This window comes from Mauremys reevesii, linkage group 10 (genome assembly GCF_016161935.1).
Source record: "Mauremys reevesii isolate NIE-2019 linkage group 10, ASM1616193v1, whole genome shotgun sequence".
Taxonomy (NCBI): domain Eukaryota; kingdom Metazoa; phylum Chordata; order Testudines; family Geoemydidae; genus Mauremys; species Mauremys reevesii.
Genome location: NC_052632.1, coordinates 82,560,969 through 82,581,943, shown reverse-complemented (window position 1 = coordinate 82,581,943; position 20,975 = coordinate 82,560,969). Strand labels below are relative to the sequence as shown.

Sequence of the window (20,975 nt, the reverse complement as noted above, 5' to 3'; positions counted from 1 at the left end):
TCGTTTTCGGGAAGAATCGATTTTAATGGCAGTGTTCAGTAAATAGAAAGGAATGGTGTATATAATTTCAGTGCAGCATTTTACAATGGCTGTTTACATCTTGGCTTATTAAAGTAAAAAACCTCCTTTTATCAAGATTACTATATAGCTAAACGTGAGTCTTTCAGGCCAGCAAACTGGTTTCATTTTGTGTTTAAATGGCCATAGATGCCAAGCAACAGTACGTGAAAGCTTTCAACTACCTTAAAGAGGGGTAACTTGAAAGGAAATCCATTACTGGAAAAAGCTTCATCAGGGCTTTGGGTGTAGGACAGTTCTTAAAATGGAAAAGAAGAGAAATAGCAGCAAGTTCATTCTGCATTCTTTGTAATTAAGAAAAATTTGAAGCTCAATTTGCCATTTGTGGGGAAGCCCACAGTTGATACGCTTTGTAATTTTACAACCAGTTGTTGTGTGCTTAAGGGTGTGATACCTAAGCAGAACAAATCTTAATCTTTCCTAGACAGAGGGTAAGCTATATTTGTTTAGACATAAAGTCAGAAAATGTATTGCCCTCCTGAAAATGTTAATTTTTCAACACAAGCAGCATTTTTAGGTGCTTAACTGAAGACTTGAATCTGTTCAAATTACTTCTGTAGATGAAACTTGTTATGCTTTTTTGATTGATTTTTTTAAATAGAAACCATTCTGAAGGGCTTCCTTTTAATCTTGAGTCATCAAAATGCAGATAAACTGCATTCCTTTGACGATGTACATAGAGTTTATAGTGCCATAAGCAGTCCTTCCCCAACACACTCCTATTTTGGGGACTATTCTTGATAAGGTCCTTTACTTAGAAGAATCCTTTAACTATTTCCATTACTGGCTTTCAGTGATTCTTGAAGCAAAATAATCTTAATATATACAAAGACATTTTAATATTTCAACTAGCGAGGACAAGGGTTCAAATGCACTAAACTCAGCTTATGTGGAGATCTTGAAAAACATACCAGTATTTTTTCTTCATCACAAAAAACCCTCAATACTTCTCTGTCTTATCTTTTCCACCCATCCATGCCTACATCACTTTGTCCTCCATATACTATTGAATAAAGCTTAGAATTTTCCTTCATACTTGATAACCAGAGAGCAAACCTGCTAGCCAAAGACAAATGATGAGGGCTGGGGGACGCTGGCCAAAGGCAATGCTTAGATGGCAACCACATGGTTGTCCTCCATTCCACCCCACACAGCTGTAGGGAAGGGAAAGGACTATTGAATTCTTACTGGGTTGTTATCCCTAAATAATGCTTGTGAACATGCCTTTCATATCAAACTCCAAAAAATAGGTGTCAAAGTGGGAACCCCTTCTGGCTGCTCTATGGGGAAGCAGAATATTGTCTCTTCTGTCCCTTCCATTCCTGAGTCTCTTGGATTCTGCAAGTCACAGCAAAATCAGGGAAAGTTTGTGCCACCATTAATGGAAATCATTTAAGTCCCCTTCAAAATAAATTTGCTTTCAGGCTTACTGTTAAACTGAATTTTTTGTAAGCTGTAGAACTTGAGAAATGTACAAACATGAACTAAATATGGCATAGGAGGAAGATGATGTGCAGAGGCCAAGAAAATAACTTCTGTTTTGTTTTGTTTTGTTCTTTTCCATGGCTAGATTGAGAGACGTCTGGACACAGTGAGATCTGTTTGCCATATTTCACAGAAGCGGCTAATAGCATGTTTTCAGGGCCAGTATGGCACCGATGCTGATAAAAGACATGTAAGTACTAGAGCACTTCAGATAGTACTCGGAGTTTGGTTTGTAAAGGCCTTCTTTGTACTGATTCAGCTGACATGTCCTAAGTCAGCTACTAGAACAAAACTCTCCTGAATCATCCCAGATGTTGACATTTCCTACTGATTGGCATGCTTTGGTAAAGCCCCACTGGGTGCAGGGTGCTCTAATGGTCAGAGCACTTGCTCTGTTCCCTGTGTCTGGGAATGTATCTGACTTAGGATGCGTCATTTGTAAAATGCATCCATATTCCTCTCTTTAGGTGTGCTGAACCCCTGCTGACTTCATTAGGAGTTTCAGGCGCTCAGCAACTCTGAAAATCAAACTCTCTTAAAAGTACATACAGAATCCTTTTGACTAAAATCATTTAAAAACCTTTTTCCACAAAATAGACTAAATACTTAACATCATCTGAAGGAAAGTCTCAGGAGAGGCCCTTGCATAAGGTCTTCATGGTCAAATAACTTGGCTCTTACACATATGCAGACACTGAAAATGCCCTCCCACCAGATTTTAAAACCTTGGTCTAGACCTCAGGCAAAAGTTGTGATCTGTGTACAGGAGGGCTGTTGATTAATCGCAGTTAACTCACGTGATTAACTCAAAAATTTCAGGTGACGTAAACAAGAAGCGGGTGGCATTATCTTCTGCAAATGTAAACAGACATGCTTGTCTGAGCGATTGACTGAACAAGAAGTAGGACTGAGTGGACTTGTAGGCTCTAAAATTTTACATTGTTTTATTTTGGAATGCAGGTTTCTTTGTATATAATTCTACATTTGTAAGTTCAACTTTAATGATAAAAAGATGGCACTACAGCACTTATATTAGGTGAATTGAAAAATACTATTTCTTTTGGTTTTTTACAGTGCAAATACTTGTAATAAAAAATAAATATAAAGTGAGCACTGTGCCCTTTGTATTCTGTGTTGTAATTGAAATCAATATATTTGAAAATGTAGAAAACACCCAAAAATATTTAAATAAATGGTATTCTATTGTTTAACAGTGCGATTAATCATGCAATTAATTGTGATCAATTTTTTTAAATCGCTTGACAGCCCTAGTATACAGACAACAGAATCTCTATTGGCCAGTTTTCTTTGAGGTAACTAGTTACAGAGACTGAGTGAGAAGGTGTAGTTTTAATAGAAAATCTAAGAAAGTGAGTCTTGTAAGTGAGATATTACTCAGCCATTTGAGCATTGGTCTGCTAAACCCAGGGTTGTGAGTTCAATCCTTGAGGGGGCCATTTGGGGATTTAGTTGGGGATTAGTCCTGCTTTGAGCAGGGGATTGGACTAGATGACTTTCTGACGTCCCTTCCAACCTTGATATTCTATGATTCACTATGCCGAGTGTTCCATGTTCAAAAAATTTAACTGTGGGTTTGAACAACCTTTGTTGATCTGGATCTTCTGAAAGTCAAACTTATTCTGACTAAACAGTTCACACTAACGAGGTGTCTACACTAAATGCTTCCTAAATTATGATGCATGGTCACTAGCATCTCTAACTATGGCATATTCAACTTTCTCCTGAGAAGCCTTGAAATTGGCCATTTAGCTTGAGAGTTAATCTCTCAGCTATCTTGTCATGCATAAGAGTAGCAAATATCATAGCAGTCTAGAATAATTTTAAATTAATTTCAAAGGTCAACTCTAAATGAAATAGCCTAAGAAATACTTCAGTAGATATTGTAGGAAAGGGAAGAGCGAACTTTAAAAGAGATATTCTTTGCAGTCTTTTTCCAGTGTATCTTAAGGGAGAGAAATTAAATACTAAGTCTTTTTTCTTCTACAGAAAAAGCTTCCTCTAACAGCTTTTGCTCAAAATATGCAAGAAGGATCTGTCCAGCTAAGCGATGACACTCTGTTGGGGTAAGTGTCTGGAGTTTTTTGTGGAGCTATGGTTCCTCATTGTATAGTTCTGCATGCAATAACTTCTGTAAAATGAGTCTGTTAAAATGCTTGTACCTTTAGTTAATTTAAAGTAACAGCAGCTAATCCAATTTATAAATGCTGCATCAATTTAGGCAATCTGCAGGACGGTGCTGATAGTATTTAGCCCTAAAGTTGACATTTTATTATCCTAGACAAATGGACATTTGCAGGTTTTTTCCATAGGATCATAGAAATGTAGGGCTGGAAGGGAGGTCATCTAGCCCAACCCTCTGTGCTGTGGCAGGACCAAATAAACCTAGACCATCCCCAACAGGTGTTTTGTTAAACTTGTTTTTAAAAACCTGCAATGGAGATTACTCATGCTCCTTTGAAGCCTGTTCAAGAGCTTAACCACCTTTCTAGTTTAGAAAGGTTTTTCTTAATATCTAACCTAAGTCTCCATTGCTGCAGATTAAGCCCATTACTACCTATCCTACCTTCGGTGGACATAGAGAACAATTGATCACCATCCTCTTTATAACAGCCCTTAACATATTTGAAGTCTGTGTATTTGATTATTTTCCTTCCTAAGCAAAGAACTTTGCACTTGTCCTTACTGCATTTCATCTTGTTGAATTCAGACCAATTCTCCAATTTGTCAAGGTCACTTTGAATTCTAATCCTGTCCTCCAAAGTGCTTGCGACCCTTTTAAGCTTGGTGTCATCTGCAGATTTTATAAGCTTATTCCCCACTCTGTTATCCAAGTCATTAAGGAAAATATTGGGTCCGGTACTAGTCAAGACTGACCCCTGTGGGATCCCATTAGATATGCCCTCCCAGTTTGTCAGCGAATCATTGATTGTAGATTTCTGAACAAATTTAAATTCAGCATGCTAACAATGAATTCTAGATTCCCAGGAACCAACATTTCCTTTAAATTTGAAATGCATTCTAATGAGGATGATATAGGATTTCCTAAAAGCCTTTGTATTTTTTTTTAGGGGTGTCACTAGAATTTAGACAAAAGATCACAATATTGAAGTAATCCTGGTTCATCTTTAAGAACAAAGGCCAAACCATGGTCTGGGTTTTGAACCTCTCAAAAATATTTTATTCCTTAATGTTACAATATTAAGACTTTTTTTGATATTAAAGGGATGTTGTACATTGGAAAGAAGGAAATCAAACACCTCCTACATACAGAACCAGGTCCTCAGGTCCAACCAAACTGTTTTTAGTGAAGGGTATGAAAGGGGTAGGAAGGAGAATTGGCTCTGATACTTTTCTGCTCCCCCAATCTTGGCACCACTTTGTCCCCTAGAATAACTTAAAGCAGCCTAAAGGCTTTTTAAAGTTACAATAGTAATAGATTCCCTAGGGACTGTTTGGATGAGCAAGGTGTTCTAGCCATTCTCACTGCCTGCCTGGGCTCACCCTGATGTGCCCCGTCAGGGCGAGAAGCAGGTAGCATAGAGCCAGCTACCCCAGTTTTATGTCACCAAAGGAATCTCTAGCATTTTCAGAAGCACAAAGTAGCCAGAAAGGGGACAAAGGATTTGTCCTATAGGTCTTCATTCTGCATTTTTTTTAAGTTGTAGGTGTGTAATAATTTGAATAAACTACATGCTTTCCTGTCTTTTTTTTTTTTTTTTTTTTTTTAAACTAAAGGAAGATGCTTGACACTTGCGGTGATGCAGAGAATAAACTGGCAGTAGAGCTCTCTCACCATGAGGTACAGATTGAAAAAGAAATTTTAGACCCACTAAGCCTACTAACAGAGGTAAGTCACTTCATCATGCTCCAAGAAACACTTTCTTCATTATATTTTCTGAGCAAAATCATAACTGTACATGCTGCAAACTTCACTTCTGTTTTAAAAAAAAGTGAATATTTTATTTGTATTTAATGCAGGATTGTGTTATTTTAAGTTTTACAGACTTCAGTTACACTTAGCTACATGACACCATTCTGAAGTAAATATAAACGTTAGATGTCTGTGGTTTCAGGGAGAAATCCCCAATATTCAGAAGCAGAGGAAACAGCTTGCAAAGTTGGTTTTGGACTGGGATTCTGCAAGAGCTAGGTAAGAAGTGATTTCAAATACCGTACAGTTTGCATAGTACCTGCTGATTTCTTAGTAATATCTCCTCCATGCCTAACCTCGCTTTGATATTTGCTTCTGACATGCTGTAATGTGCATGTTAACACTTACAGGGGGAAAACATCAATTAAGTTTAAGACCTTTAAATGGTACAAAAAGAACACCTGGCTCTCTGATCCAAATATGGATCAAATTTAGATCTCTCATATTGTCAGCCACCAATATAGGTAGGAAAACTGTTCACATTTAAGTGAATACTCCACTTGGCTCAATAATTTAATGAAACCAAGTTCAGCATCTGTCCAAACCGTGTGCTGCTCAGTGTTGGGAAGCGTTCCTGTAGGCAGTGGTGTTTATACTGTTAGATTTATTTAATCAGGAAGCTACTACAACTTCTTAAAAATCCTTTCAATGTTGTGTACTTCCCACCATCTGCTTGTGAACACCAGGTTGAGGGCGAGGCATCGTCATTGTGTTGGCCGTAGGATTTTAATTCTGTCACCATATTGGAGTGCTTTTATAGCATTGTCAATGGAACCTCTCGTGGGCCACTGCCCAAACTTACGTTTCAGACCTCTCTATATCCTGGCTTACTGAACCTGTCATTATGGATAAATGCCGTCTTTATTAAGGAAGTGTGCCTGCCGATATTAAGTCATGCTCATTTTTATCTGAGCTGTCTGCAGTGCTTGCTAGGACTGGTTGTCTCTGCAGACTCCACATCCATGTTGGAGAGGAGTGGCTGCAGGACCCATGCTAGGGTATAGTGGCATATTAGATTCACTTGGCCACCCTGTGTCTCCTCTACAAGACAGTAGGGATGTTTCACACTAATGGCCCAGAACGGGGTGTTAAATTGTACTGGGACCTGGTTTTGAAACTACCTTCTGGAGTAGTGAATAGATGTCTGCTCACCAGAGGCAAGCAGTTAAGAAGAGGGGACCTTAAAGACATTGACTTTGTAAGTAGTATATTAAGAACTAACTGTAATCTCCACTGAATAACTATAGTTTCTCTTATACAGATATAGCCAAGCCTGCAAGACTTCAGGAACTAATTTTCAAATGCATCCATCAAAAATAGATTCCCTTAAGGAAGAGATGGATGAGGCTGGAAATAAAGTAGAACAATGCAAGGTAAGGCGAGCTCTATGATCCTCTCCTTGGATATATCTGCCACTAAGGGCGTGTCCGTGGATGACTTTGTACACCTCATTGTAGCACCAGTTGTAATTGCTGCCATCTTCACAAACTTCAGTGGGTTGTTAAGTGTTATAAAACAATATGCAGTTAATAAGGGTTATCAGGGCTAATAAGCAATGCAGAGACTGGCACAATTGATTGACATTTCTCATTTAGCTGTTTATTTCTGATTCCTGGGATATCTTACTGCTTTCCAGAAGGTCAGACACTGTGTTGTCCATCCCACCAGTAAAAATGTTGCCCCAAACCTTGCACTGTTTTCTCAGTGAAGTGAATTTGGTCTCTCTGGTTCATTCATTTCTTGGTCTCTCAGGCTACAAACAAGGGAGACAATTGTGAACATCTGTCCATTAGGCCTGGACTGAGATGTTCGCATACTTTTCTAAACCAACAAAGAGCCATTCGGTGCTAACTAGAAGGATGGATTTCAAGACAATGACTGGGAGATTATGCTCCCAGTTTCCTCATACACAATCACTCAGCTGTCCAAACTCCTGGAGATTCTCCACTGGGCTTTATTACTCCCATCTGTGCCTTTCTTACTCAGTTACAAAATTTCTTGATTACTTTTTATCTCACTACTGTAGAATTTGGGCAGGAAAGTCTTTGGGAAGTTATGAGTTTTATAATGAAATTTGTAGGTATTTCTACCACGTACTACTATAACAGCCAAGCACAAATCATTGTTATATGTAGTGGGCAACTTGACTTGCTGTAGTAAAGAGAAACGGAAAGTTAAGTAAAATCCCAAAATACTTGGAAGAAAAAACCAAGGTGCCATTTGAACAGCTATATTTACTTGCTTCAAGGGATGATGCTGTCAGTATTGTTGTTACCTAAATGATATACCTTGATAGTAATCCAGTTTAATAGTACAGACCTTTGATTTGCCCTGAGTAACTGGGCGGAAGTGTGGCTTTTTGGAAGGGCATTCCTGAAACAGCCTTTTCTCTGTCGGCCCTCCCACAGGTAAAGCACATCACTGGGGATGCTGAACCATTGAGCTGCAGCTGCCAGTACAGTTTATCCCATTAGTCCACTTGATAGCCTGCTACCTGATCAGTGGGCAGGGGCTAGCGAACTCTCCGATCTCCTGGAGATTCAGCATTTTGGGCTTACTGGGGGGAAATTATGTAATGTGAATCATAGACATGTGGAACTGGAAGGGACCTTTATAGGTCATCTAGTGCACTGAGGCAGGACTAAGTATTATCTAGACCGTCCCTGACAGGTATTTGTCTAACCTGCTCTTAAAAACATCCAATGACAGAGATTCCACAACTTCCCTAGGTAATTTGTCCCAGTGCTTAACTACCCTTAGATTGGGGAAGATTTTCCTAATGACTAACCTAAATCTCAATTTAAGCCCTTTACTCCTGGTTGTGTCCTCAGTCGTTAACGAGAACAGTTTAGCACCATCCTCTTTCTAACAACCTTTTATGTACTTGGAGATTTATGTGCCCCCTTCTCCTGCCCCCCAGTCTTCTCTTCTCCAGACTAAACAAATCCCATCTTTTAATCTTTCCTCGTAGGTCATATTTTCAGATCTTTAATCATTTTTGCTGCTCTCTGATAGACTTTGTCCACATCTTTCCTAAGTGTGGTGCCCAGAACTGGACACAGTTCTCCTGTAGAGGCCTCATCAGTGCTGAATTGAGTGGAAGAAATATTTGTATTCTTAATATATAAATGTAATGGGGGCTGCCAAACACGACTCTTGTAAATTTGAGTCCCACAATGTAAAATGGCGTATAGAATGACACGGTATGCTTTCCTTTCCTCCAAGGATCAACTTGCTGCAGATATGTATAACTTTGTGTCCAAAGAAGGGGAATATGCCAGATACTTTGTCATGGTGAGTGTCCTCTTGTTTGCTTATATTCAGTTATGGTGTTTGGTATATGCAAAAAAACCTTCACGTTTCATTTAATGTGTTAAACCTTCTAGTGTGTGTATGTGTTCATCAGAAGCTAACAATATTTTTGTTTTTTTTTTAAATATGGGTTCTGTTCTCAGTTATTAGAAGCACAAGCAGATTACCATAGAAAATCATTAGCAGTCTTAGAAAAGGCCCTCCCTGAAATTCAAGCCCATCAAGGTAAAGTAACTTGTGCTCTGGCTGATGCTTCTCCTTGCCTGTGCCACCTCTGCACTATATTCTCCTTCTTTATCTTGATTCTTTTGCGTGCAGACCCTTTTTAATAAGGACATTATAATCTTTTTTAACAACGTTACATTCCCCAACATACTTTCATCTTTTGCTGCTGTGCTGTCTGGAGCTCCTCCAGTCCTATATTAACACACTAATGTAACATTAAGGGTCTGTCTAATACCTGAGAAAGGGAAAATTCTTATGTTTTTAGCTTGCACTGAGGTGTTCCCTCTCTTACCTGGACAAAGTGTGACTTTTCATTAACCCCTTCTTGGCACATGTGTGCCAAAGAGAACTCTCCTTCAAGAGAGAGAAGCTATGTGCTGAGACTTTGGCAGAGCATATCAAGTTATGGACCAAGAGGAAATTCTTAAATTCTCTAAAGCAAGGAAATTTTCAGATCTGATTTCGCTGGAAGTGAGACGCACAATATCTGCACTTGATAGAGCTAATGGAAGATGCTATTTAACAGGCTAGTGCAACCTAATAAGTATCTTTATGTAGTGCCATGGTGGAATGCTGTGGACAATTGAGGTCTGTTCTGGCTTGCTTCCTTGCATATTCATTTACCAATTTGTTCAACACTTGAAAGACTAAGTGCTAAGTATTATATAGCAGTCTGTATCGCTTCAAAAGCATGGTGGGAAGCAGAATGGTCCAGTGGATGCCTGGAGCAGACTTGGGTTCTTTTCCCACCTCTGCTCTAAGCTATTGTGACTTTGAGTGACTCTTAAGCTCTCTGCACCTCAGTCTTGCCACTGTTTGTAAAAATTGGGATAATTGTGGCTTGCTTGCCTTTTGTAAAGCACTTTGCGATCAGTGGATGAAAGGCTAAATAAATGCCAGGTAGTGGCAGTACAGCTTTTTATATTGCATATGTAGAATCATAGATTATTAGGGTTGGAAGGGACCTCAAGAGATCATCTAGTCCAACCCCCTGCTCAAAGCAGGACCAATCCCCAAATCCCTAAATGGCCCCCTCAAGGATTGAACTCACAACCCTGGGTTTAACAGGCCAATGCTCAAACCACTGAGCTATCCCTCCCCGCATATGCAGTATGGAAACTTTAGAAGAAGCCCCAGTGCATCTGCACTAGAATCTTTCAAACCTGGTATACTCGGCTCTTTCATTTTTTCTTTCTGAAAGAAATAGTGCATGATATAGACTGACAGGCTGTTCAATGCTTTATATGCATTTTTTCAATGACAACAGCAGAGAAGTGTGGCTAAAAAGAGAAATAATTTGTTATAGGGTGCGAGGCAAGTTGGTCTCTCATGCGGAAAACATTTTGTGTCAAACTTTAAAAAAAAAAACAAAAAAAAAAACCCCAAGTCTTGCAGCTGTGAGGAAAATTTTAAAGTGAGCTTGAATGCTTTTTTTAGAAAACGGAGGGTAGGCTTGATATTAGAACAATGACAGACCCTTTAATATGGTGATTCTAATGGAGACATGGGGCTACTAATTATAAGTTTCTAAATAACTGACTTTTTAACACAGTAGTAGGCTTTGTGTTTGGCTTAGCTGTTAACACACGGTGTCAGCTGCAGGCAAAACCATACTACAAACAGATCAGACCAAGCAATTTGAACGAATTCTGAGCAAAATTCTTTATCTACAAGAGGATTGCAAATCTGCACTTTGGGGTCTCAGAGAATCAGAATGAACTTTAGTAAATTTAAAATCACATGAATGTTCCATCTAAAGCGTGGTGGGGACATAATGTCTTCCACTTATACAAAGGAATAAATATTTGATACACTATCCAAGAGAGATGGATCATTATTTTTTTACAGTCTTGGTAACACCTGCAGGCTCGTCATTTTTCTCTTTACTCATAAATTTAAGGGGCTTTACAAATCAAGGCTCAAACTTGCAGTATTTTTTTAAAATTCCTATTACCATACTGGAGACTCTTCTCTAAACTTCTCGGGGGCATAATTCAATTTTATTGACTATCTTGCTACTCTTTAACCAGACAAATGGACAGAAAAGCCAGCCTTTGGAACGCCACTGGAAGAGCATCTCAAACGCAGTGGTCGTGAAATTGCACTCCCAATTGAAGCCTGTGTAATGATGCTCTTGGAAACAGGAATGAAGGAGGAGGTAGGAACTTCTCCTTAATGCACAGTAGTCTTTTTCCTCCTGTAAAAGGCTCAACTCAAAGGAAGAAAATGGACACAGTAGAGCCCAGTAAAACTATTGGGTGGGGGAAATAGCAGCTATACCTATCAGTGTGCGCGCTAAGGTGTATAATTGCTTATGGTATTTTGTCCCCTGGTATGATATAGGCCTTCCAAGATTACGTTTTTCAATTACATCCAAGAATCAGATGCAACTTAACCTAAATGTAGAACAGCAGAGAGGAAAGAGCATGGTTATCCCTTAGTTCTTCTTCGAGTGATGGTCCCTATTTGTATTTCTATCGTGGGTGTGCATGCGCTGGAGCCGGAAGGTTTCGTAGCAGTGTCCGTTGACCCACACGTGCACCGTGCATCTCCTTGTGCTCCCAGCCAAGTTTATAATAGGCCGTGTATGCCGCCAAGGCAGACAGAACCCTTCACCCCCTTGTTGCCTTAGCTACCTACCTCCAGAGGTCCCGTGTCTTTTGGGCATCACCCAAAAGTCTGCAATTGCTAGTTGTAGCAATTGCAGACCAATCCAAAGGCCATGCACTCTCCTGCCAGCGGATCTCAAAATGGATCGCTGGGTGCATCTGAACGTGCTACATGCTCTGATGTACAACCACCAGATACAATTATAGCACATTCTATGCGAGCGCAAGCTACCACGTTGGCATACCTAGCAGATGTTCCTGGCAGGACATCAGTCAAACAGCAACATGGCAATCCGTTCACACCTTCACCTCCTACTGTGCTATCACCCAGGCAGTGGCTGTGGGCTGCACTGTATTAGACTGCATTTTCTTCTGCGTCCTTGCACCCACCTCCACACTGATTACCGCTCGCTACTCACCACTTGAAGAGGTTACTTATCTGTAACTGGAGGTTCTTTGAGATGTGAGATCCCTATTGGTATTCCAGTACTCGCCCTCCATCCCATCTGCTGCAGACTGGCATACTTAGCGGTAAGGGGGTCACTGGAGAGCTGTCAACCCGCTCAGCTGGGAGCATGAGGAGATGCACATGTGCGCCAGTGGACACTGCTACGGAAACCTCCCAGCTCCAGCACATGGCATGCTGACGCACCTATGATTGGAATACCAATATGGACCCCACAGCTCAAAAAGCCTCCAGTTACAGGTACGTAATCTCCTCTTTTCAGTGCAACAAGAGCTGACTCAGTCATGGCACAGTTGTTTTAAAAAATAAAAATAAAAAAAAAGGATAAAACTTGTAACTGCTGTGAAAATGGAGTCTGGGTCATAATACTGTAAGTGTGGTAGTATTGCAAGTCTGAAAGATGAGACCAGCTGTCGATCAAGTGAATTTGACACTTTAATTCTCATAATGTAGGGCTTATTCAGAATTGCTGCTGGAGCCTCCAAGTTAAAGAAACTGAAAGCTGCATTGGACTGTTCTACTTCCCAGCTCGATGAATTTTATTCAGACCCCCATGCTGTTGCAGGTATTTTGAGTATTCTGAATCAGAGCTGTATAAACTACTTACCTTTATTTCATGTTTAACCTGGCAGACACATTACAGTATTTTAAGATTAGATATGATCGATAAATGAAAATTAAATGAACCTTTCACCCGAACTGCATAGCCTTAGAGATCAAGCATAGGGGTGCGCGTGCCATGAAAGTTTTGCATGTTGATTTTTGTAAGGCCAGAGCAAATTCAGGTGGCGATGTTCCTACGAGTGCCCTATTTCTTATGACAGGACTATTACAATGATCAAGAGATACTAGGGCATGTACAGTTGTAACTGTAGCTCTTACCTGGTAGCACCATCTTGAGGCTTTGTAGCGTTTACTCTTGTCAGCTAGATTAGCAAATGATCCCTGCAGTGTCCAGTGGTAGGCCCCATTCCATGAAGTGTTGTACAAATCTATTGAGGGAAAAGTCTGAAGTGTGTTCAGTCTGAGGCCTGATCCTGTGTGGGCTTCAGAGGTGCAAGGATTGAAGCCAAGATTGTTTCAAACAAAATCTAAAACCAGTCTGTATGATCTACTGGCTAAGAATATCTCCCTACTTGCAGGTGCCCTGAAGTCTTATTTACGAGAGTTGCCTGAACCTTTAATGACCTACAGTCTGTATGAAGAATGGACGCAAGCTGCAAAGTAAGAGCACTTAAAATCTAGATATGCAAAGAAATGTGTGCTGAATTGTGTTACTAAGTGAGGAAAAATGAACTTATGGAAAAGTTCACAGGTTTACACCTTTGTGCTAATTGTCTTTCAACTCCAGCTAGTAAATATTTGTGTGCTGAATTAATCTTCAGACTTTTGTGCATTAGTGTCCTGAGTTTATTTTAATGTTTTTAAAACCTACTTGAGTAAAACAGCTTACATTGCATTTGAGTATTAGACTACTTCAGACTCTTGGTTACACTGTGAGATATGTGCAAAGGGCATTGCCTGTTGCAAGCAGAGCTAATGAAGGGATTCAGAGCAGTTATTAAATGAGTGAATGCAGAGGCAAGAGGATAATTATACATAGGTGGAAACCTATAGATGCTGCTTTTCCTTTGCTGGTAGCTGAATGAATTCTGTTTGCTGATCTAAAATTTCTCTTCCCCCACAGCATACAGGACCAGGACAAGAAGCTACAAGAATTATGGAAAATTTGTGCAAGATTGCCAAAGGCTAACCTAGCTAATTTCAGGTACATTAAGAACAATTGCTACAGTTTTTAGCACTACAGCTTCAATGCTAAAAAGTCTAACCTGTTTCAAGGCTAGGATAAATGATACACATTTTAATCTGGTTTGTATTGATCTGTTTAAGTTCCATTAGGATTGTAAAGGGACATCTTGTTTTATCACGGCACAAAGTGCCTTAGTGTGTCTGATGGTTCCATTCAGTTTTAATAATTCCTTGAAGTGGGGTCCCGTAGAAGTGTTCCCTACTCTCCAACGCCCTGGACTGATCATAGAACAGTAGTGTAGCTCCACTCCAGTGGTGCTTTTCATAAACCAACACTCACTGTGTAAGGTTTCTCAATTTCTCACATAGTATTCCTTTTCCTTGAGAACCTCCCAAGCTCAGACACTGCACCTGACTTCTTCCTAAACTGCTAACCCTCTTGCTGATTGCACCCACAGAGTGAAACACAGGGAAAACAAGGTCTCTGAGTAGTCTCAAGTGCGTGACAGGAAAATGTTTACTGTAATATGGTATTTTATATTTATTTAACGTGCTTCCCTAGTACATGATCATTCTAACCCCAATACTCTAGTTTTTGCTGTAAATGTATTAAAGTTTTTGAAGGCATGCTAGTTCTTCCATGCTTAAGGTGGAAGGTATCTTCCAACTATTAGTCACTTTCTCAGTAAGCTCAATTTTCATTGATTAATGGGAAGAAAATTAGTAGCAAACTACTAAGCATGGAATTTTGGTCCCATTTTTACCACAGTCACCCGCAGGAGATTCTGGAAGCTTGATTTTGAAATGTTTAATCTCTGTGTGATTCTAGTTAGCCGCATGCCCTCCAACGAGAGACAGCAATTATCAGTCATGTGCTAGCAGAGCATTGTGTGTAGTGAACTGTTGCCACCATAACTGTCTAATGACTTGATTCATTCTTTGTAGGTATCTAATCAAATTCCTAGCAACACTTGCACAGAACAGTGACATTAACAAAATGACCCCCAGCAACATTGCAATAGTGTTAGGCCCCAACTTGCTGTGGGCAAAGACTGAAGGGTAAGTTGGTTTTTAAATACTACTACTAATTGTATCTTCAGTAAAGAATAGAAATAGAGCTGGAAGTGCTTACCCAAGATCTGAAAAGGTCTTAACCAAGTTGCTGAGAAATGAATTGTAAAGGGTGGGATTTCTGGAGCATGTCTGCTCTCTTCCGCCAGCAAACATTGTGAAATTGCACACAGACCAGTGGCATAAAAGCTGTGTAGTTTTTCAGAATTTTTCCATTCCGTGCATTTTGTGGAAGTCTAGAATATTCTGGAAAAAGCCCGTGCTTGATTTATTATTTTTTTTAATGTGGCAGTAATTAAGTGTGTAGTGGCACTCGTTTAATTCACAACTTTTGGCTTGCAAAATGGAAAAAAACCAACAGTATTTTAGCTTCGAAAGAGGTGTCTGTATCCAAGATCACAATCTTCTGAATTTCGTCCACAGATCTCTTGCTGAAATGGCAGCAGCAACTTCTGTCCACGTGGTAGCAATTATAGAGCCAATAATTCAGCATGCAGACTGGTTCTTCCCTGAAGGTAAGGCCTTGCAGTGATGGGAGGAATCCTGTCAATACTAGTTCCATGGCATTCCTACACTGTGAAATAATTAGGAATATAAAATGTTGATGCACTGCTTCTGGGTACATACATGTCTTAAAGTGCTTTATCTGTCTTCATCCAGATGTGGATTTTAATGTATCTGGAGCATTTGTTGCTTTACCTGCCACTAATTCCAATCACTCCTCCCAACTTGGGAGTGAGTCTGAGTCGGGGACACTGGAGAGGAAGAGGCCTGTCAGCATGGCTGTAATGGAAGGCGATTTGCTGAAGAAGGAAGGGTATGTTTAGCTCTTGTAAATTTTTACAGCCGTTAGCCCACACTGAGAACTCCCAACCACTGAGGAGGTTGTAATTTGACATGTTTCGTAGCTCATCTTAAAATAAAATAAAAAAATTGTGGTCAGAAGGGGAATTCTATGGAAATACTCCTAGATAACCCGTGAGTGATTTATTTCCCCTCATATTATTGCAGCCTGAGGAAGGGTCAAAGGTAACGTACTGGCATTTACTTCGAGTTATGCTCTCTGCATGATAAGCCAAGCAGATAATTACTGCTTCTGTTTACAGTATTCCCAACTCCTAGATTTTAGGTCTCAAAATAATCCATTAAAAATAAAAGTACATTTGATAGTATCTATTGCTTTAACTTTTGAATGTTCCAAGGCTTCTGTTTAAAACCACAGGCTGAAGTGGTGTTATCTGGTGCCTTCATGATAAAAGACTTCTGATTTGATGATGGTACAGTATACCATGGCAGATGTGCTGTATTTACCCCCCATACAATAACATGTAGTGCATTTGTTATCAGTTTTTCATATCAGTATTTAAGAGATGTGCTGTTCTAACTCCTTATGCAAATGTTAAATTGTTACCTTGGTTTAACTATGGTTAGTCGCATGCAAATTATTTTATTTATCGCAACTGTATACTAGATTTCCCTAATGCTGTCATGTGGTGAACAGTATTGACAGAGGGGGAAAAAGAATCAAGTCAAGGTTCGTTCTTTCTTGTTTTAGTGGATTTTAACCATGTCAAAAAAAAATATTTCTAGAACATGCTGTGTTAGCTTTTTAAAATGGCATATGTTGGAATGACAGAGTTTATCCATAGTTAAATAAGGTAATAGTTTCCTTCCTTTTTTCATGCTTTTAACCATGCAAATGTATATAAGCCTTTCTTTAGTAAATAAATGTTTATCTTGAAGTCTATATGGAGACTTGAAGATACCATTTTTAAAAGTTTGCAAAACACCTAATGCACTAAGTGTGAAGAGATCCTGGTGTCTAAGGAAATTTTTATATATTTACCACTGTGGTAAAATTACTCAGATCTCACTTGCATCAATTTGTAATTGAATAGCCCATCCCACTGATGTTTAGTTTACCCTTCTGTGTGAATAAGTCAAGTTGTGTTGCATGTCTTAACAATAGTAGTGTTACATGGAGAAAGGTGTGAAGCTTTCCTTGTTGCGTTTTTGCATGCTAAGCAACATGGGTTGCTGTCTGAGTTATAACATGCAAAATTGCTCTTTGGCTTTATTTATCTGGAGTTGGCCTGCATGGTGTGTGTTCACTCTCTCTTCTCTCTAGCTTTGGTGTCAAGGTTGTGGACTTCCAAGTGAATCCTCGGAGATGTGGCACTATAAATAGAAAGCACACATCCCCAGCTTTCCAGCCACCACTTCCACCTACTGAGGCTGGCATGCTGGCTCAGCCTGTAGCAGAGCAGCATTCACAGGGTTCTGTGGCTGAAACCAGCCCAGTAAGTGCAACTTTTGCTCCCTTTGCTGGCACAGCAGAACATTTACAAAGTCAAGGAAATGAGGATGTCAGGTAAGAAGTCTGGCTTCTCTTGGCAGTGGCGTAACAGGCTGCTTCAGCAACAAACTGGTGTCTGTCAGTATAAATTAATCAACACGGTACTACTGTCTAACTTGAATATACATGGCCTTTTTGTAAAGGGCTTTGAGAGATATGGATAAAAGCACCATACAAGAGATGATTATGCATATTTTTTTTAATTTGAAGTTAATTACTATAAAATCTGTTTTACGACATGAGTTTTCAAGAAATCTCCGTATACTCGGCTGCCCTCTATTGATTGATCTCTTCAAGTCATAATCCTGGAAGTATCTGCAAAACTCATGCTCAGTTTATTGCTGAAAGCACTAAAACCCAGTGGCAATACTCAAAGCCTGTAAGTCTTGTCTTGGTCATTTCTGTTAAGTGATCTAGATTCATGTCTTGTGTGTTAGCTAGCAAGGAACAGATGTAATCTTAACCCTTAAACAGCAAGTCAGAAGTCAATTTATCACTCTTTGGCATCAGCTTCTTTAGCACAATGGTATATTAGATTTTCACCACTTGACTGCTATTGAAATTCTATGCAATCATTTACTTTTTTGCTAGTCACTATATATTTTGATCTGGAGACTAATTATAATAGATCTGCCTTTTCCTTTTCACCCTCTAGGGTTAATGTAACACTTTGCTTTTGGTATTCTCCTGCTTCATCCAAGTGAGAGCCGGTAAACCATTTTAAAGTGAAGTTTGGAGAGGGTTAGTCTTTTAGGCAACCTCCCACAAAGTAAAACAGGCTACAGGTGCCATTGCTGGATGGTTCAGATCAGTAACTTTGTTGCACTTCACTTTACTTTTGTTCCCAAGTGACATCCTTGCAGATCTGATCATAATGGATTAACTCTCCTAAATTAGCAATGCCCAAGATCTCTAACTCTGAAAACATGAACTACACCCAAGCTATTAGCAATCAAGGACAGTACTAGTGGATTCAGAAGTACAGCTGTATAGAAGGGGTGGTTCTCTGCCTTTAAGAGAATATACTGATAGTTTTTCTTACCAAAATTTATCTACACAAAAGCTTTCTTGTTTCATGAGTGTTAATGAATTCTTCAGTGGCGCTGGATCTTGTAAACACCAATACCCTCTCCAAATCCAAGATTACAATCTAACAATACCGACCGGGGAGGGAAACGTACAACATGCAGACAAAATGATCAGGCATAGGGTTTAATTTTATTTTTTTAATTGTGAGGCAAGTATAGGGTGTGGGAATTGCAGGAGAAGGAAGGAGGACATGGATTAGGGGGAAAATGCATTCCCCACAACCTGCACTCCGCACAAACCATTCAGACTCCTTGGTTCTTTTCCCGTCCTGTTGTCCTTATGCCCTGGTGGCTTCACTCTTCCTCCGGCCCTGCTCAATGCCTAGATCTTTATACAGATGCCCACACCTCTGTACTTTCTCCATTTGTAGGTCCCCACTAACCTCCTGTCTTTTCTCTGAAGTACCTCAGTGGTGGTCTGTTTGGCAGAAGCAGATCCCATGGCAGCTTCTCTGGTGCTGCTTGTGGGTCATGCATGATTTAAGAACAAGCTACTCCTTTTATCAAGCAGCCTCAACCGTGCCCCCCTCGTGGTAGCTTCAGCATGGATTTTCCAGTCCTGCCTACCTGCAGCTGAATTCAGATCCAAGAGCATCACAGTGCTTCTCCGCTCTCTGCGGGGCACAGTTTGATATGCTGCAGTATCTAGGTCAGAGGTTATGTAGTGCGTCATGTTCTCCAGAATCTCAGCTCTCCTTTAAAATAGTCTGTAGCTGTTACATTGCAAGGAAAACATCCAATGTGACTAAAGCGTAACCAATGCAAAGATGTCTGAGTCTGTTTCCAGGCCCTTGCAATAGCCCTGGGGTTTGGCCTGTCTCAGCTCAGTGAGGTGTTAGATCCGATAACCAGTGTTGATATCACTGGGCACATCCGGACTGCACACAGGGTGGTAATGGTGGAGGGGAGTTGTACCAAGATGGATATCTCAATGTCAGTCTTGCACTATAGTCCCTACCCTCACAAGCTACATGGAAGTTAAAAACTGAACTCCGGGGGGGTGGTATCGGGTAGATACACTGCGGTAAAAAATTGCTGCTATCTTGTCTCAAGACATTTTCCCCAGTCAAGGAGCCATGTCAAGAAGCCAGAGGAGCTCAGAACTGCCTGCACACTGAATAGCTGCATGAACTAATGTGAGCAGTGTCTCATTCTGGTGACTCTCATGACCTTGTGTGGGCGGAGCTTAACAGAGCATTCACCCCCCCCCCCCCTTTTTATTCCCCAATCTCTCACCTCTGAGTATATCAAACTAGCTGCTATTTGAGATGTCCTGCAGTGCTGGGGCAACAGAGGTTATTCTGTTTAAAGCCACAAACACATGGTGACTTAAAGTGGGGTTTTCCATGAACTTTCAAGTTGGGAGTCTGATGAACCAGCCTTAAATGTATTGACTCCTCTTCAACACGGAGAGAATAGAGTTGGTATTAGAAGAGTAATTAATGTAAATATGTATTCCGGTGATCATGCAAGGCTGGCTATAGATTTATTTGTACTCAAGATCATTGTTTTGCTGAGACTATATCAAACATTTACACTGATAGGTAGTCAGTGTAGACATTACCTATCAGTGTAAATCCATTTCCCCAAGAGGTGATCGCTAGGTCAACAGAAGAATTTTTCCATCAACCTAGTGCTGTCTACACAGGGACTTAGGTCAGCTTCAAAATGCCGCTCACAGGTGTGGATTTTTCTCACACGATGTAATTAAACCAATCTAATTTTCTAGCATAGACCAAGTCTTAGTCTTAAGTGGGCCCTGCTGACTATGTTTGATATAGTCTCAGCAAAACAATGATCTTGAGTACAAATAAATCTATAGCCAGCCTTGCATGCTGTACTGTTTCAAGTGTAGACAAGCTTGAAGTGGACAGCTGACCATGGGCAGCTCTAGAGATGCACAGTCTCATTACTTCACTTGTAACTCAGAATCCCTTCAGATACCATTTTAGTACAGGAATCTGGTTCCCATGACTCAGACACCTGTATCTGGAATTTACCTGTTTCCAGTGTAAGCCCATGAGCTTGGTGCAGTACATCTGGGGAAAGAGGTATTTCAAAACCAACTTCTGATTCAGGTGTTTTAAATTTTCAGTACCTCAAAGCCCAGGGACACTGCAGCTTCAACTACTCCTCCACCTGTGAGAAATGGTGGGCACTTGAGCACTATGCAGAACCAGCCGCAGTCATCCAGTAGCTCTAACCAGCTTTGTGTTAGTCAACCACAGAATGCTGCTGGTCCCAGCCCCCACGCAGTGAGGCGAGGTATGTTGGGTTCTTGTTTGACTAGACTCATTCCTTAAACAATTGTTGGGGTTTAAAATATTGACCTCTCACAGCTGGGTGCTTGCCCAAGTAGCTGTTTTCTGGGATCATTGTCGGTTATTGCACTCCTGGTTTATTTGGATGGCCCAATTCTCCACTCAAGCAAATAGTTCAACAATGTACTTTACCAAAACCTACTTAAACTTGTGTGCTACCGTGGACAAGTCTGAAGAATACTGTGGTGCTGCCAACAGTGTACAATGGTATCACTCAGGCAGGAGTTTGCTGATTAATAATCTTTGTCTACATTCTTTGGTAA

General features: G+C 40.2%; 1 protein-coding gene across 6 annotated transcripts in view; it reads left to right on the top strand.

The window, feature by feature from the left end:
- ARHGAP17 (Rho GTPase activating protein 17) overlaps positions 1–20,975 on the top strand; it is a 65,694-nt gene that overhangs the window by 36,925 nt on the left and 7,794 nt on the right. For 5 of the 6 annotated variants that reach the window (XM_039490546.1, XM_039490540.1, XM_039490541.1 and 2 more), the window contains exons 3-18: positions 1,649–1,753; positions 3,571–3,647; positions 5,320–5,431; positions 5,658–5,734; positions 6,777–6,888; positions 8,741–8,809; positions 8,971–9,052; positions 11,083–11,210; positions 12,581–12,692; positions 13,270–13,351; positions 13,815–13,895; positions 14,822–14,935; positions 15,371–15,462; positions 15,608–15,764; positions 17,076–17,318; positions 20,487–20,656. In XM_039490546.1, coding sequence (XP_039346480.1) covers positions 3,604–3,647; positions 5,320–5,431; positions 5,658–5,734; positions 6,777–6,888; positions 8,741–8,809; positions 8,971–9,052; positions 11,083–11,210; positions 12,581–12,692; positions 13,270–13,351; positions 13,815–13,895; positions 14,822–14,935; positions 15,371–15,462; positions 15,608–15,764; positions 17,076–17,318; positions 20,487–20,656 — 1,675 coding nt within the window. In that variant the 5' untranslated portion in view covers positions 1,649–1,753; positions 3,571–3,603. The remainder of the gene's footprint in view (positions 1–1,648; positions 1,754–3,570; positions 3,648–5,319; positions 5,432–5,657; positions 5,735–6,776; positions 6,889–8,740; positions 8,810–8,970; positions 9,053–11,082; positions 11,211–12,580; positions 12,693–13,269; positions 13,352–13,814; positions 13,896–14,821; positions 14,936–15,370; positions 15,463–15,607; positions 15,765–17,075; positions 17,319–20,486; positions 20,657–20,975) is intronic. The other variant, XM_039490544.1, reaches the window with a different exon arrangement.